A 17,474-nucleotide genomic window follows, 5' to 3' on the forward strand; every position below is an offset into this window, starting at 1 on the left:
GGTTATTTCCACATACTTCTCTGTCCCTCAACTGTTTTCATGGATTGTATCCTGCCGTGTGTTCTTGTGAGAGAAGCTGTCTCCCTTGCTCCTCTGTGTTCAGTATTCCTGTAAGAATACACTGTAGTTCTGGCTTGGTTCTCATGAGTCCCCTTACCTTCTGCCTGTCTGGAACTAATTCCCTTTTCTCTGTCTATCTTAATACATTATTTTCCTGGGTAAACTTTCCATGATGTAAATGAGATTTACTCTGAACAGATACATCATATGTGAATTAAGCCTAAATATATTTGTTGAAAGATTTAAAGATAAGTCCCCAGTCTGTCTACAATACGAGAATGTGTATTTATTATTAGAGTTATTGTTGTTATGTATAATAACGGTGTGTTCATGTGTCTCCTTTTCATGTTTAAATGTGGAATAAAATGTGAAATACTGAAAATGAGAATTTGAAGATCTGGGCAAAGGCCCTGCACTGGGTGCTGGGACTCCACATCTGTGATTCTAGACATGGCCAGCAGAGGGCAGCAGTCCTGGGAAAGGGGTCCTGCAGACAAATGTGAGGGATCTCTCACTGGCAACAGGACAAGCAAAGAACGATCTTGGTGACTCTGGGGTGGTCAGTGGGGAAGTCGATCAGAAAGACCCTTTGGAGGAGGAACACCCTAAGGATGGGGCAGTGGGAGGCTGGGGCTATAAGACATGCGTTACACACAGCACTTAGCACAGGTTTGTCCGGCTTCTGGGGGTTCCGGCAATGGTACGGTGACTCATTGCCTGCTACTTGGCCTGGGAGGAGTTAAGGCTGCTGAGGCGTCCAGGAGTGGAAAAGCCAGATAAGGGACAGGGGTTGGGGTGTGGACCTAATCAGAGGTTCAATGAAGGAAACAAACCCACCGCTAGCCAGGGTTTTAAACTTGGTCTGAACAGCACATTTTTAAAAGGCAACGTTATAATGAAGCAAGAAGCAAGAGTGTATACTGGGTAGTGTGGAAACTTGAATTCAGTTTCATTTCTTCATCTCCACCTTGGCTTCTCCAGGGGCCCCATGTTTCAGCCAACCTTGGCTTGTGACTGCCCCAGTGGTCCAAATATAGAACCTAACACACTATGTATGCGTGGCTGACTCACAGCCTGCTTGTTCTGGAGTTTGGTATCTCATGCATCCTTTCTGTCTATGGAAATTGTGAGAGTCTCAATTCATCTCTTCACCGTGGTGTACTCACCTCCCTGCCATGTGCGGAGCGGAGACTTGGCACAGGCCAGTGTCATAAAAAAGAAATTTTAGGGCTGGAGAGGTGGCTCAGAGGTTAAGAGCACTGACTGCTCTTCCAGAGGTCCTGAGTTCAAATCCCAGCAACCACATGGTGGCTCACAGCCATCTGTAAAGAGATCTGGTGCCCTCTTCTGGTCAGCAGCATATACATAGGGAAAACGCTGTATACATAATTAATAAATAAATCTTTTTAAATAAAGAAATTTTATTTCTTTTTGTTTTTCTGGACAGGATATCCCAATAACAGCTCTAGCTGCCCTGGAACTCACTCTGTAGACCAAGCTGGGAAAAAAAAAACATTTTTTTAAATTGGAAACATTGATGCAAATACAAAAAAAACTGAGGACAGCTAAAACAGTCCTGTACAATAAAAGAGTTTCAGAGCTATCGCCATCCCTGATTTCAAGCTCTACCACAGAGTTATAGCTCTGCAATAAAACCCGCACGGTATTGATATGAAAAAAACAGGATTGTAGGAGCCAGGGGAATCAAGGACACTATACAAAAACCTACAAAATCAACTAACCAGGGTTCATAGGGCTCACAGAGACTGAACCAACAAACAGGGAGCTTGCCTGGGACTGACCTAGGCCCTCTGCTACAGTTGTGTAGTTTGGTCTTCTTGTGGGACTCCTAATAGTGGGAGCAAGGGCTGTGTCTGACTCTGTGATCTGCTTTTGGGACCCTATTCTTCACACAGGATTGCTTCTTCCAACCTTCGACTTGATATGCCATGTTTGGTTGATATTCACGGAAGACCTGCCCTCCTCTGAATAGAAATGGAGGAGGAATGTATGTGGGGCAAAGGGAAATGGGAGGACTGGGGGGAGAGAAAGGAGGGGAAACAGCAGTTGGGTTGTAAAAAGATAAAAAAATATATACATTTTAAATAAAGGTAATCAGAAAAAAGAGGAGCCACCAGCCCATGGTACTGCTCACGTACGAGAGCTTGTCCCCCTCAGTCACTGAGCCCCATCTCAGGGTCATATGTCAGCCTTCTCTGGGAGTATCTCCACAGACAAACAGAACTATGTTTCAGTATCTCTTACTGCTGTCAAGGTGACAACTGAGACCAGCCATCACTGTCACCCTCTCAGCCTTTCCCATTCGGATGGTGAGCAACACACTGCGCGTGTGTGTACGGGTGTCACACGGTCAATGACACTAAATAAGAAGTACTGCTCGTATAAAAGAAGGAATTTCTTACCATTTTCATGTCGCACAACAGACATGGAGAGTACAGATTCCAAATACACAGGCCCACGTGGATACTGTACATGGGCACTACAATACTGGCTCTGAAGAGGGGAGGTGTTACCTAAAGTAACCTCCTCACACACTCAGACATTGGTCACCCAGATCTCCTCATGCTGACACAGTCCCCATGTGCTGACTCCTATGTCCCGGGACGATCTCAGTCAATGTCCCCAGCTGAGCTCTGCAGGGTCAGCCTTAAGCTACTGACCCAACACACCTAACACATCACATTACCTAGAGCTGTCTTTGCCAAGGTTTGGCTGCCAATATAGGTTTGCTCTTCCCACTGCCTGCTGGGGCACCCTGGGACTGCTCAGAGCCTCTACAGGTCGTCACAGCGGGGATGGAAGTCTTGCTGATGGACAGAGAGATCTTGTGCATACGGAGGAAGGAAGACCAAGCTGTGCTGAAGCTTGGTGACCAGTGGCGAGCTTCCTGTGCAGTGTTTTTTTGTTTTGTTTTGTTTTGTTTTGGTCACGATTGTAAAGTGATAAGTGTAGGGATGATTGACAAGAGAAGTGGCCAATAGGGAGCAGAAGAGTGGATGATTAGAGGAAATAAACAGCATAGAAAAAGCCACTCCTACAATGAGGACTACTGAGAACTCAAGAACAATGGCAATGGGTTTTTGATTCTACTGCACGTACTGGCTTTGGGGGAGCCTAGGCAGTTTGGATGCTCACCTTACTAGACCTGGATGGAGGTGGGTGGTCCTTGGACTTCCCACAGGTCAGGGAACCCTGATTGCTCTTCAAGCTGATGAGGGAGGGGAACTTGATTGGGGGAGGGAAATGGGAGGCAGTGGCAGGGAGGAGGCAGAAATCTTTAATAAATAAATAAATTAAAAAAAAAAAAGAAAAAGCCACTCCTTCCCGGGCATAGTCCACTCCCTGTGATAGATGCTACCAGGTGGAATCCTGCCCTGCACATCATTCCTGAGAAGTGAATCAATGATTCAGAGTTCATCACTGATTTCATCGGCCCATCTCAAAACTGTTATGACCCTCATCCATCTCCCAAGAGTGGCCATACTGACCCTCACCTAGTGGGTCTCAAAGGCAAAACAATTCACATTCCCTTCCTCCCTTCTGTGTCCCCATAACCTTCCTCCATCCTCTGAGAACTGTGTCCCTGCAAAGCTTTGCTGAACCCCTGTGTCTGCACCTGAGCTCACTTTCTGTGAGCCCCACTATGATGGGGTCAGGTATCTATCACAGGTTTGCTGTGATAGAAATTCAAGAGGAGCCTAGTTTCCCACATCTGGTTCCAGCCCTGGCATGCAATCTGAAATCGTTCTTATATAAACGATAGACCACTGGTTCTCAACCTGTGGGTCATGACCCCTTTGGAGGTTCCATGACCCTTTCACAGGGGTCAAGTGAAAACATCAGAAAAATATTTATGTTGCTGTTTACAACAGCAGCAAAGCTACAGCTAGGAAGTAGCAATGAAATAATTTTATAATTGGGGGTCGCCACAACACGAGGAACTGTATTAAAGGGTCTCAGCTTTAGAAGGTTGAAAACCACTGCTGTAGATGGATTGGAGAATGTTCACAAGTTAAAATATATCTGCTTGCTTTTTGTCTAGTACAGCCTCCTCCTCCTGTCCCCCCTTTGACAGGAGGGTTTTGATGACTCATGTAACCACACTGTCTTTGCTGTGAGGATCAGGTTTCTGTTTTATCTGGATGCCATCTCGGGCGTTACACACATGCAGGAGTTTACTAATTCCCACCTCTGGTCACCAAGAGGCTGAGTTCTCATTTCGCATTCTGATAGCAATGAAGGAGGGCTGGGGACATAATTCAGGGCTCCTTTCCAGTAAACTGTTTTAAAGGTCATGATTACAAAAGTTACCAAGACACAAGAAAAATAAAAAGATGGAAATTGTGATGTCAAACTCAAAATGTAAGGTAAAAGTTATCATCTTGAATTTTATTTTTGGTTTTTGTTACCAATATTATTATGTCTTTAGAATAGTCATTTTACTATACTATTATTTCTTAGTCTTATGCTAACCACAAAGCAAAAACTTGTATATAAACTAAAAGTCAAAGAAAAGGATCTAAATAACATTACTGGAGAAAAATCATCTAACCACAAAAGGACACAATGAGAAAAGAGAACAGGAGGAATGTGCACAACTAGGAAGCAGAAGCTGGTGCAAATGTGTGCTCCTGTTCATGATGTCACCACTGGTGACAGTGGGCTGCGTTCTCCAAATGGAGCACAGGGAGCCACTGAATGGAAAAAGATAAGGCCCAATATGGTGCCTGGATTAAACCCATCTTACCAATTAGTTCAGTTCCCAGCATTTCTGTTGGCTGGCTCACAACCACCTGTAAATCAAGCTCCAGAGGCTCTGGTGACCTCTGCTGGCCACTGTTGACACTGCACTCACAAGAACATATATACACACATAGTTACACCCCAGACACACTCATATACCCACAGAGCAAACACTCACACATATATCCACACAGAAACGCAAACACACATATACACACTCGTGCACAAATGACTCACACCACATACTCACATATGAATGTATACACACAGAAACACACACTCAAAAGTACAAACACAAGGCACAAACACATATAGATACGTATAAATATACACATGTATACACACAAACACAGACACACACATACACGCAAACACACATACCCTTAAAAATGAAATCTTTGTTTTAAAACACAGGAAAATGTTTAATTGCTGAATGCTAATAAATGTTACAAGAGTAATAACAATTCTCCAACTGTTCAGAATATTAAGGAAGAGGGGCATGCTTCCAAAACCTTTACAATAGGCTGATACTGTTCTGATGCACACAACAAGGAAACTCAAAGCAGAAACCATGGAACAACACCTAAAATAGTCATTTATGCCCACATCCTAACAGAATACTGGCAAAGTATATCTATATCCCATTAAAAATATTGACTAATATTACCAAATAAGACACATCCCAGGAATGCCAGGTTGTTCAATACACATAAAGAAGAAAGAAATGAAACCCATACAATGGTGTCAATATACATACCAAACCTACTTCACTGAGTTAGTAACTATTTCTGACCAAATATCCAGGCAAAGCAGATGCAGAAAGTCCATATTCCTGCACACAAATAAAATGCAGGTTGAAAGGACATATCACACTCTTGGGCATGTGACCATCATACCAATAACATAAGGATGAGACAATGAGCAACAGATGTATGGAGGAAAAGAAGCAAACTATTTGTTCCAAATGACTTATTTTACTGCTTCTTGAGAGAGCAGTTTCACACCCAATAATTTCTTCAGAGCCTCTGTGACATTCTTATTCCTCAGACTGTAGATTAGTGGATTCAACAGAGGGGTGAGTATTGTGTAAAACACAGACACCACCATGTCTTTCTCAGGGGTGTGGAAGGAGACAGGAAGCATGTAGGTGTAGACAGCAGCACCATAGAAGAGGATGACCACGGTCATGTGGGAGGAGCAGGTGGCGAGGGCCTTCTTCCTGCCCTCTGCTGAGTTCATCCTGAGAACAGTGAGGAGGATGAAGGAGTAGGAGCTTGAGATGACTGTCACAGGGATGAGAAGCATGAGCACACAGCACAGGTACATGAGGGTCTCATAGAGCCAGGTGTCTGAGCAGGAGAGCTTGGTCACAGCGGGGACCTCACAGAAGAAGTGATGGATCTCCCGGGATCCACAGAATGGGAAAGTCATGGTGACAGGGGTGAACATGAAACCATCCAAGGATCCCAGGAACCAACAAACAGACATCAGGAGGAGACACACCTTGTAGTTCATGAGCACAGGGTAACGAAGTGGATGGCAGATGGCCACATAGCGGTCATAAGACATGGTAGCTAAAAGGAAAAATTCTGAACCCGCTAGTGTCACATAGAGGAACATCTGTACCCCACAGGCAGCAGCTGAGATCTTGTGGCTCCCCAGGACCTGGTCCATGAGCATCTTGGGCACAGTGACAGAAATGTACATCATGTCCATGAGGGACAACTGGCTGATGAAAAAGTACATGGGTGTGTGGAGGCGGGTGTCAGAGAGTACTAGGAGGATCAGTAGGGAATTGCCAGACAGCGCCATCAGGAAAATCACAAATATGACCACAGCAAGCAGAGCAGGGTGTTTGGATTGACTGAAGAATCCCACCAGGGTGAAATCTGGCTGTCCAGTGTAGTTGCTCATCCAGGTGATGATGTTCATGGGTGTCTCCTAGGAAACCAAGAAAGCTTTGGGGTTTAGTGTCATGTGTCTATAGGAACGAATACTCAGTGATGTGTGCCTCAACCTGACTGTGCTACCAGAGGAAGTTCCCAGGCCCAGAGATCTGAGGATTGCATATACACATACTTCAATCATTTTTTAAGAATTATTTATTTATTACGTACACAGTGTTTCATCTGCACATATGCCTGCAGGCCAAAGAGAGTGCCAGAACTCATTACAAATAGCTGTGAGTCTCCACATGGTTGCCGGGAATTGAACTCAGGACTTCTGGAAGAAAAAACAGTGATCTCAACCACTGAGCCATCTCTCCAGCCCCGCAATCAGTTTTTTGAAAGCCCCATGCTAACACAGCGATTCAGTGTCAAAGAACTCAAAATCAAAATTTATTTGAAAGTTTTGGTTTTAAAATGAGCCTTGCTTTCCATGGAGTAAGAATGCAACTGGAATCTTAAAAACTTATATATTTCATATAAAAACACGTTTAAAAGGTATAATTTAAGGGGGAAATTTCAACAGGTAAACCTTCTCAAGCCCCCAAATCTGGCTCCTCTAAGAATTTCTCTGCAGCTTGAAGAAGTTTCGCCTGCACACAAACACGACCAATGCTCAGAACCCTAAGAGGCTTGGGGCAAGGAGCGCCCACTCAGCAGCCAAATACTTCCCCAGCCCAGCTGTCACTCACTCATTGTTCCTCCATCTGCCGCCTAAAATAATGCTACTAATGGTGGTGGTGGTGGTGGTGGTGGTGGTGGTGGTGGTGGTGGTGGTGGTGGTGGTGATAACTTAGACTTCTGATTTGTCAAGGTTAAATAAGGCAAAACAAGGGAAGTTCTCTCGGTATCCCAGAGTAAAGCTAGCTGAGCAAACACACTGTTACCGTGTTGGTATCTCACTGTCCTGGAGCCATCTTAGAGATGGGTACTCTTATTGTATTATAGAATACATTACTTTATATCGTGAACACATTTCAGAATTTGGTTTTCAAAATAATAAGGAAGAAAAATTTCAAACAAATAATGTTTACAGCCTACTTAAAGAAGACTTTGGATCTGAAATTTTCTATTTGTTTACAAACGAATAAAATTTTAAATATGTTTAGAAAAACACTCAAATGAACATAGAAATTTACAAAGGAATACTTCACATATTTACACACTTAACCCTGATTGGTAGAGGTAGGAAAAAAAATTCACTGCTGTAAAATCTCTGCTTCTTCAAGTTCAGCTCCTCACAATCCCAACCACATGCTCTAACTCTACAGAACCTCAGAGGTGACTGTGCCCGCCATGCAAGGCTATGCTGTGCTTACAGCACCATCTGCCTTGGGAACCGTCACAGTCCCTGATCCTGGGATCCAAGAAGCAGAGAGACAGCTGAGCAGCGCTGAGACGTCTCTGACCAGGGCTCCCTGCTTGCTGTGCTCCATGCTCACAGCCTGACTCTGCACTGGACTCTGAACATAAGCCAAGAAGACTTTGAACTTGATGGTGTTTGAATAGGCTCTTGTCAGTCTGTGCTGAACAACAAGTAAATATGATAAAGTCAAGTCTTTTTGTGACTGCAAAATGAGTAAAAGCAACAGGCACAAAATATACCTAGCCTTTCTGAAGCCAGCTAAGGCTTATGCCATGGCTTCTCCTTAAACAGATTGAATTTTTCAACCTGAAAAAACTGTATGTGTTTATTTTAGTGTGTATGTGTGTTTTGCCTGCATGTATGAATGTGTGTGTGTGTGTGTGTGTGTGTGTGTGTGTGTGTGTGTGTGTGTGTGTGTGTGACACATGTCACTGTGGTCCAGGGAGATCAGAAGAGGATTCAGATCCTCTGGAAATGGTGACAGATGGTTGGGAGCTGTCATGTGGCTTTTGGGAGCTGAAACTAGGTTTTCTGCAAGAGTAACAGTGCTCTTTACTGTAGACCCACACCTCCAGCCCCCTTTCAATGTTTTTCTTTTCCTGAAATGGTAGATGTTGAGCTATGGTAGCTCTCACCAGAACAACACAAATATCTCCTCTTCCAGAGAAGAGTTTAGCTGTGGCTACAGGGCAAGGAGAGATCAGGAAGATCTGCCAGCTGCAGAGGTGTTTACACCTTTGTGAGAGTTCCCTAAGCAAACCCTGATAGTGGAGCAGTTAAAAACCCTGGCTGTCTGTAATGCTCATGAAGGAGCAGGTTCCTGATGATTTCCTTAAAAATCTGAACAAATTGGAGGCGTTTGGCAAAAAATTGGGTAGAAAGACATATAGATAGGTGATAAATATAGAAGCAGAGATAGACAGGATGGCAGATTTCCTTTCCACCAAGTTTCTTTTGCAGATGGAGAATAACTTACATTCAATATTCCAAAACACTGTAGTGACACCAGACTGGTGGTTTCTATTTGTGGACGTGGTAGATCAGAGGCCAGGGTAGCGGCCACCACCTATGGAAACCTAAACACTGGGGTGAATGGAGGTCATGAGCAGCTGAGGGGCTGTGCTGGTCAGCTCAGTGCTGCACTCTATCAGATGGGAGTTTCTGACATCAAGACACCCAGGACACCAGGATGACTAGGAACACGGTGCCTGGGGCACACATGGCGATTGCAGCCTGTTCAGTCCTGTTCTGCCCCTCCAGTTTGCATCTCCTGGGGACAGCCAGATGCAGCCTCACACTGGGGTTGCTCACAGCACTGGTAGAGTGACCCCAGGATACTGGAGCCAGCAGCATCGGAGTCGGTTCTAAACCCGTCCTACAGCACATCTCCCCTGGAGTCTGAGTACTTACCTTATTTCCTCCGTTTTCACAGGGAAACTCGGATTCCAGAGTGCAGACCGAATATGAAACAACTGACCAGAGATGCACATCTCACCAGTCATGCCCCTGCCTCAGTATTCTTAGACACCCACTCCCCTCTGTAGTCTGCAGTCCAGTCTAGACAATGCCCTGCCCCTTTAACCACGGAAAACATGGGATGAGCATGTAATTCTTAGTGTCATTGTGACACTCTGTAAGCTTGCAGTCCCATGACTGCTAGTGAACACCCTAAGATTAGTTAGAAGGCAGCATACATGTTCTTCTGAGTAACTGGAAATAAAACACGCTAAGTCTGTTGCATTAAATAGTACTTGAAGTTTCTGGAAGAAAGTGCGTATTGTTTTCTGCAGAAAATTAGAAAAAAAATAGAGGAAACACAGAGGAATATTGTTAGGAACTCCTAGAAAGATTCAGAACGCAGATGTGAGTCAGGCACAGTGAGTGCTGTGTGGTCTCCCTCAGCCTCAACTCACCCCAGGTGCTGCTGGCAGCCTTGGCTACTTGTGCCAAGGGGCAGTGGCTGGTTAAGGGCACTGGAATAGGAGGGGGGTGATGTCATCCCTGGCTGGACTTTGCTCATTAAGGGGTGGAGTGGGGGGGGGGTATTTGTCAATAATGTTCCTTGGAGACTTTGAAGATGTAATTAACAGAGCTAAAAAAAAAAAGCTGAGAGACACTACACAGCCGTGTTTTTCTCCTTGTGTCTTTTTAATCTCCCAGATTAGTAAAAGTGTAATTGTAACCAGAATTAACAATGATCTGAAATTTGAACATTGTAGATAAATATCAAGCATGAGATACATAAGTCAGGTAATGCATGGCCATAGCCTGGGGCAATTCTCAGAATTTGTTTTCTCTCTGTGTGTCTGTCACTTGTCTCTCTGTCTCTGTCTGTCTGTCTCTCTCTCTTTCTCATGTTTGTGTGTGTATGTGTGTGTGTGTTCATACAAACTTTCATTAGTTTTCACTGTGTGGACTCTGAACCTTGGCGTTCAGCTGTTAGTTATAGACACTGCCCCTTACTAGTGTCCAGCAGAGTGACCCAGAGTCCCTACCCCTCATCTGCCCTCTTGTCTTCTCCCCATCATGTCATTCCTGTGTTCTACTGTCACTCAAAAGCAATGATCTGTAGGGCTGCATCCAGTCTGAATGCTTATTTCACTGTAAATAGTGACATGAGAATTACAGAACAATCTGAGTGCAAATGACTTCAGGGAAAACGTGGATATTTGTATTACAGTCGCCGGGACAAAATCGATAGTCTTAAGACACCACACATTCTGCTCACAGGATATGGAGAAACGAAGCTGTACTCACCGTCCTCCCTGGTAACTGGCTTTCCTTGTACATGAGATGCCATGTAGGCTTCAAGGGCAGAAAAGTCAGCAGCCATCTACAAGGCAGATGGAACTGTGGAAGCTAGCCCGCAGGGGAACACTTGCTGTCAGTACTAACTCTTTTTCTTACATCTTATGAACCGTCTGTGTGGTTCCTTCTGCAATAAGGTCTTACCATCAAGTTCTAGGAGGTAACCAAAGCAATGTCCACAGCCTGTGTAGTTTTGCAGTCTCATGCAGGACGGGCATGAGAACTAAAGATATCCCCCACCTGGCACTTGGCTGTCGGGCAGTGCTTGGTTTCTAGGAGCCATGTCTCTTGTGTAGAACATGTACATCCATATGAATACATAAAGAAGAGTAGAAAGAGACTTTTCACTCTGACATTCTTAGAGTTAGGTGTTCCCTCTGTGCCCTCACTCTCATCCCTGTCCCTACTTCAAAGTCCTTCCCCACCACTCTGCTGTCCTCTTCGCCACCGTACTCCACTCTCCCCTCTCCCCTAAGACCTTTCTCTCCCTTCCCACTAAACTACACAGAAACTCGAAAGATTCAACACTGAGATCCCCAGATGAGAGAAACCATGTCATATCTGTTGAAAACAAAATCCATAAATGTGTAAACAGATGCACACACTGAGAACCACAGTTACACCGTTCGCAATCCAATCACATGAACGTGCAACCATATGGCAGTTCTTGACACACAAAAAAGTTATTACTCATGAGCTCTTTAATGTGTGCACAGCCATCTGTCTGAAGCCTTGGAATCAGCATCGTAAGACCACCCATTATTTCACATAATTTTGACCAAATAAAAACTGAAACATTCTTCTCCTCCTTTTGGGTGGAGTGCATAGAGGGTTGAATGCCTGAGGGATGGCTGGACCCATAGCTGGAGCTGGAGGCAGTGGGATCCCTCCCCATGTTCTTCCTGATCATTGGGACTGACTTGTGCCATGAGGCCGTCCCACGCAGCACAGAACCTCTCAGTGTCACACAGTCCTTAGGGTAAGTGGCTTCAAGTGTCCCAGATTAGATTTTACCACATTGTAGTCAATTTGTTTCTAGGTAATCATCACGTGGATTTTATCTCTGAGATTCTCAAAGCTCCAAGTTGAATCCTTAGCCCACAGAGGTTCGGGCTTACTTCACAAATCATGTTAAAATACGTCCTCAAAATAAGTCTGATTTCCCTTTGGTAGTACTAGTTTATGATACTCTAGTGAAGGGATCCTACAGACTGTGGTTCTTCTGGACAAAGGACACTGTTTGTGACCTGAATATTTCATGACCCCGAAATGTGGCAGCTTCATTAGGAGTTATGATGGTTCTAACTACGGATAAAAATTCTGCTCTGAAATTTTCTTAAATTACAAGTAAATTATAGACCTCAAATACCCAAGCACAGGGAACTTCCTCTGTTAACACAGTCAGATTAAGTCACACAACACTGAGGATTCATTCCTAGGACCACATGACACAAACCCCCAAAGCATTCTTGGTTGCCTAGAAAATATCCAGGAACACCACCACCTAGATGAACAGCTACACTGGACAGTCAGATTTCACGCTGGTGGGATTCTTCGGTCAATCCAAACAACCTGCTCTGCTTGCTGTGGTCATATTTGTGGTTTCCAATCTGGTCCTGATTCTTCTAATAGACTCTGGCACCCGTCTCCACACACCCATGAACATGTTCATCAGCCAAGTGTCCCTCTATGTGACAGTTCTGGCTGTCTGTCCTTTGACTAATATAGGGTTACAATTAATGTTAAGATTTAAGAGCATACTAATAGACAAAACAAACCTATTATTTTTTTTGTCATGGCCAGTTAAGGGTCTGTTTCTACTTTGTCATTTAGACTAGGGAGGGGCCTCTGAATCTTTTAGCCTCTCTTTAACCAAATGTGCCAAGATTGGGGAGACGTGAGGGTCTTTCTCACCATGGTCTCCTTTGGAAGCACTGGGAGCAAGTCCCTCAGTATTGACTCTCCTCATTTTAGAAAGTGCACTGATTATCATCTACCCTGTGGAGCCTCTATGGCCTCCTGATCAGGAGAGCAGGTGACTCACCTGAAGAGTGGGACCTTTTGAAAGATGTCCTACAGCCCCATGGGACCTAGAGGACCTTGAAAGACCAGGGTAAAAGGTACTGCCTCTTTAATCCCTTTGTCAGTTCAAGGGGGCTCTTCAACACCCAGGAAGTCCGTTGCACCAGTCTGGCCTAGTATTTTTAAATTTTGTATAACACCAAGGTTGGGGACAATCATTTTGTCCACTAAGACAGACCTAGTAGATATTTCTAAGAGCATATTAAGAACTTTAGAGCACTCTAATGATTTATATAAACACTTAACTGAACATTAACCTTAAAATTTTGATTAACATCACTTAATGATCTTTTTGGCTCACCTTTATATATTTTGCATAAGTTACTCAGACCTTCTGTGACCTGTTGAGGATTTTCAGCTTTGTATTTATTGTTTGAATTCTGGAAATATTCATCCATCTTCATTTAGAGATAAATGTTACAACTTAGAAATACTCTTTTTTACTAAAAATATCTTTATTGCTATTTCCTTATAACATTGCTTCTCTGGAGAAGAATGCACAGATAGAAGATGAACTCTTATATATGGAGGGAGACAGTCACTGGGGACAGTAGGGATAGGGTGGAATGATCGAAGGAATCAGAACTGGAAGCTGCCAGTCTTTGCTCTCACAGGCACTAAAACTATGAACAGTTATGTGACACCGTGAGCCTCACTAAACCACTGAAGATGCTTACAACTCTTTGAACATGAACAGAGAAATTTTCTAGCAAATTCTCTCCAGAAGGAGGCAGGTGAGATGCACACAGTGACAGCATGTTTCCCACGGTCTCTGCATCACTAGGAACAACGGCAGCTCTGCGTATCTATGCTCAGGTCATGCCGTGCATACGCTCCCTTATTCCCATGAACTCTTTGTGTTGCCTTTCTAAGAACATCCACATTGTGGCGTGGTTCGTAATTATTTTATTAATAAGATTTTATTGTTTTATGAAGCTGTTATATTTTCCCCTTCTTCAACAAAGGTCCTCATGACTTAGTTTCCAGGACTCAGCAAAGTCTTCACATTTCAAGCTGGAGAAGTTCATGCAGGACATTGGTCACACAGGAGTGACGATCTGTAGGACAGGCAGGCGACATTGGGGTGGAAGGCTGTCCTTTGGCATCTGCATGTATCCCTCTCTGTGCATTAGATGCTGGATTCTCTGGATCTACTGGTGGCCCTTCCTGACAGCACACAGCACCTCAGACACCTGTGTCCTAACAGTGCTTAGTCAGCTGCCTCAGTGCTGGACACAGCCTGGAGCCCCACAGAGCCTCTGTCACCTGCAGCTGATGCAGATGTCCCAGGCCAGCAGGAACAGGGAAAGACCCCATTTCTCTCTCCTCCCCTTTTCTAAGTCCACCCTGGGCCTGCACTCAGACCCAGGTGGGGAAGGAGTCAGGACACTGCTCCATCTGCAGCTAAAGCCCTGGGAACCAGAGAGGGCTGAGCTCAGGAGAGGGACCTGATGAGCAGAGGACACTGTGTGCTCAGAGGATGGATGGGAGCACCGCCATGGTGTGGGAACACCATCAGAAACTTTAGGATTCAGAAAAAGTTCAGGGCAATTTGGCTGCAGGATCAAGAGTGCAGAGTTGGATCCATCTTCATCCCTGTTTTATACCATTGTCAGCTACACAGTTTACACATCACAGATGTCTGCAGTGTAAGGCTGGTGTGACTTTCTGAAGTGTGACTTTTCTCCATATAATGGTAATGTAAATATTCACATTTTTATATAAGCCTTTTGTACTTTTTTGTTGTTCTGTAATCTTCACGTCACTATTCAAAAAGAAACAAACATTTAAACTGACCGCAGCTCCAATGAACATGGCTTCTGACTGACAGCAGAACGCAGGGGTGAGTGATGGGGAGAGGACACGATGACACATGAGGATGGGTCCTCAGGGCCGGTCTGTGACATGCTAGGAAGGGGAGTTGAACGCCAGGCTTTGGACTCCACACCTATGAATGATAACATCTCAAAGAAATCTACTGAAAGTTTATATGAGCACACACACACACACACACACACACACACACACACACACACAGTGGCTGGAGAGGGAATAGAATTCTGTATAGTGAACAAGGTCCTATACATGTGATAACTGACTCACGCTGGACCAGAATCCTATTTATGATAGTGATTTCCAGGCTACTGCTGATAGTGGCTATGGCTTTGCACTTTAACAAACTGAACAGTAGATGAGGCTGTGGCTGAGGTTCAATCACCATCCCTAGCTCACTTAGTTACATCCTTCTTTAAAGTCCCACAGGGAATCTATTAACAATTCTTTATCCAGGAATGAACAGAGTCCAGCCAGGATGACGTCACTTGCTCCTGTGCCTTGTGCACTTAACCAGCTGCTGTCCCTTGGCCCATATGACCCAGGCTGCAGCTGCACCTGATGGTGAGTCCACCCGACAGGAGAGAATGCACGGCACAGGGTGGACGCTGCACAGGCTGTTCCTTCTTCAAGGGGTTTGATTATCATTTATTCTCTATTTATGTGAGAAATAAATTTCTGCCTTCTTTTATTTCCTTTTTGGATTTTTGGTTTTCTGAATTGTAGAATATGCTTTGTAGACCAGGCTGGCCTTGAACTGAGAAATCTATATGTCTCTGTCTCCCCAGTGCTGGGAATAAAGGAGTGTACCTCCACACCCAGCTTCTCCCTCATGTTTCCCTTTAGCACTTCCAAGTTACAAATGTACACACACACACACACACACACACACACACACACACACACACACCAGACCTGCATTGATTTCATTGCTGATCCCCAAGCCCCAGTCTCACGAGTGCTAGAATTTTAGTAGGCATCACCAACACACCCACCCTTCTTTCGGTATTTTTACAGTTCATATTACAATCCATTAGTTTTCCAAGACTGTCTCTTTTGTGGTTGATTTCATTTCAAGTGTGAGCAAAATTTAGTGTTACAGTAATGCAAAAATAATTGTCTTAATATTATCCATGGCTCATCATATAAAACAGACTGTGGATGATCTAAACAGAAACTATAAATTCCTGGGGACATGGTGTTTCCCATAGAAGCAGGCAGGTACCACTCTGTGCCTACCTGTAGGTTAAGCTCGTGTGATGTGAGGCAGATGCTGAGACCCTGAGCTTCTCCACTCTAAGGGAAGGAAACACGGTGACTCCTATGGAAGCACAGGGTGGTTCAGGGATGCTGCTGGCTTGGGATGATGCTTTGTCATTTCTCTGCCTTCACTGTTAGTAACACCCAGTGTTAGCAGTGCACCAAGCTGTTCACATGAGATCAAACAGCACAGCAGGTGTAAGGGCAAGGCAGCTGCTGGTCCCATGCCTTGTGCAGACACTACTTTTCTCTGTCATGTTCTCTGGGTGCCTTGTTGTCAGTGTCTCCAGTTCACCAGAGAGCGCTGCCTTCCCAGCTCACTGTCCTGTGTCTCCCCTGCCTCCTGACCTCCACTCACCCAGCAGACATGGTTCAGGGATCCTCATAGATCGTGGCACCCTCCCCAGTGCTTGTCCACTGTGTCCATAAATATAACTTAAGTCAGCATGAACCCTAAGGTGAATATGGGAAGCTTCAGTTTAGAACAGACGTAAGTTTCCTTTCACAAATTAACCTCCTTAAAGGGAAACTATCATGTGTCTTTCTGTCCCTCTGTTTCTTGTCTGTCTCTATCTCTCTCCATCTCTTTCCACAGCTCTAAGGTTTGTCTGACGTTTCTATGAGGGCATCAAGGACCTGGCCATGTTCTCTGCTCCATCAACAACTTGGCAGAACATGGCCCTTTGAGGACTTCAGTTTCAGGTGTTTTGTGTGTGTGTGTGTGTGTGTGTGTGTGTGTGTGTGTGTGTGTGTGTTTGTGTGTGTGTGTTTAGAATCTTGGCATAGATTAAAATGTTTCTGAGACTTGTGACTGGTGTCTCAGCAACCCCTCTCATGTAACTATTGTTAACATATCAGAAAGAAGAGATTTCATTTCCTTCCTATTGCTCTGAGCTGTCAAGATCCAGTATCTACTAATTGAGAAATAAAAAAGAAAAACTTCAATAAATCTCCTATCTTTGAGAAGAGGAGTTCACTGAGCCATGTTCTCTTTTTCTCACTATGCTTTCCCTATTTAAACCTTCAAATTTAATTTCCGTGTGTACTGTTTTCCCAGCACACGTGGACACTAACCTTGCAATGCAATCACAGTTACTGTTTCCTTAAATACACATACATACATACATAAATATTTGCATCCAACACAGAGGTAGCTTGTGAGCATGAAGCAGAGGGTGGTGAGCCACATTCAGGGACATCTCAAGGCTGTCTTCTCCCTGCTCCTTAGACTCCATGAAAACGTGGCTGATGGTCGTAAAGATGCTGTCATCACACCCTGGTCTGGACACCAGCAGTGACTGCTAAATCCTCTGCCTCCGCTGAGGCTTACAGACAATGATGGACTGTTTGAGGAG

General features: G+C 44.4%; 1 protein-coding gene across 1 annotated transcript; it reads right to left on the reverse strand.

Moving 5' to 3' along the window:
• Positions 1-5,793: 5,793 nt before the first annotated feature.
• Positions 5,794-6,759, reverse strand: LOC142860787 (olfactory receptor 2T29-like). Its single transcript, XM_075992508.1, has one exon. The coding sequence runs from the start codon at positions 6,754-6,756 to the stop codon at positions 5,794-5,796; it is 963 nt and encodes a 320-aa protein (XP_075848623.1). The 5' UTR covers positions 6,757-6,759.
• Between the last annotated feature and the right edge of the window lie 10,715 nt (positions 6,760-17,474).

This window comes from Microtus pennsylvanicus, chromosome 11 (assembly GCF_037038515.1).
Source record: "Microtus pennsylvanicus isolate mMicPen1 chromosome 11, mMicPen1.hap1, whole genome shotgun sequence".
NCBI lineage: Eukaryota > Metazoa > Chordata > Mammalia > Rodentia > Cricetidae > Microtus > Microtus pennsylvanicus.

What these genes read in the sequence shown, in the direction of transcription:
- LOC142860787 (XM_075992508.1), bottom strand. Translation starts at nt 6,756, where the DNA reads ATGAACATCATCACCTGGATGAGCAACTACACTGGACAGCCAGATTTC.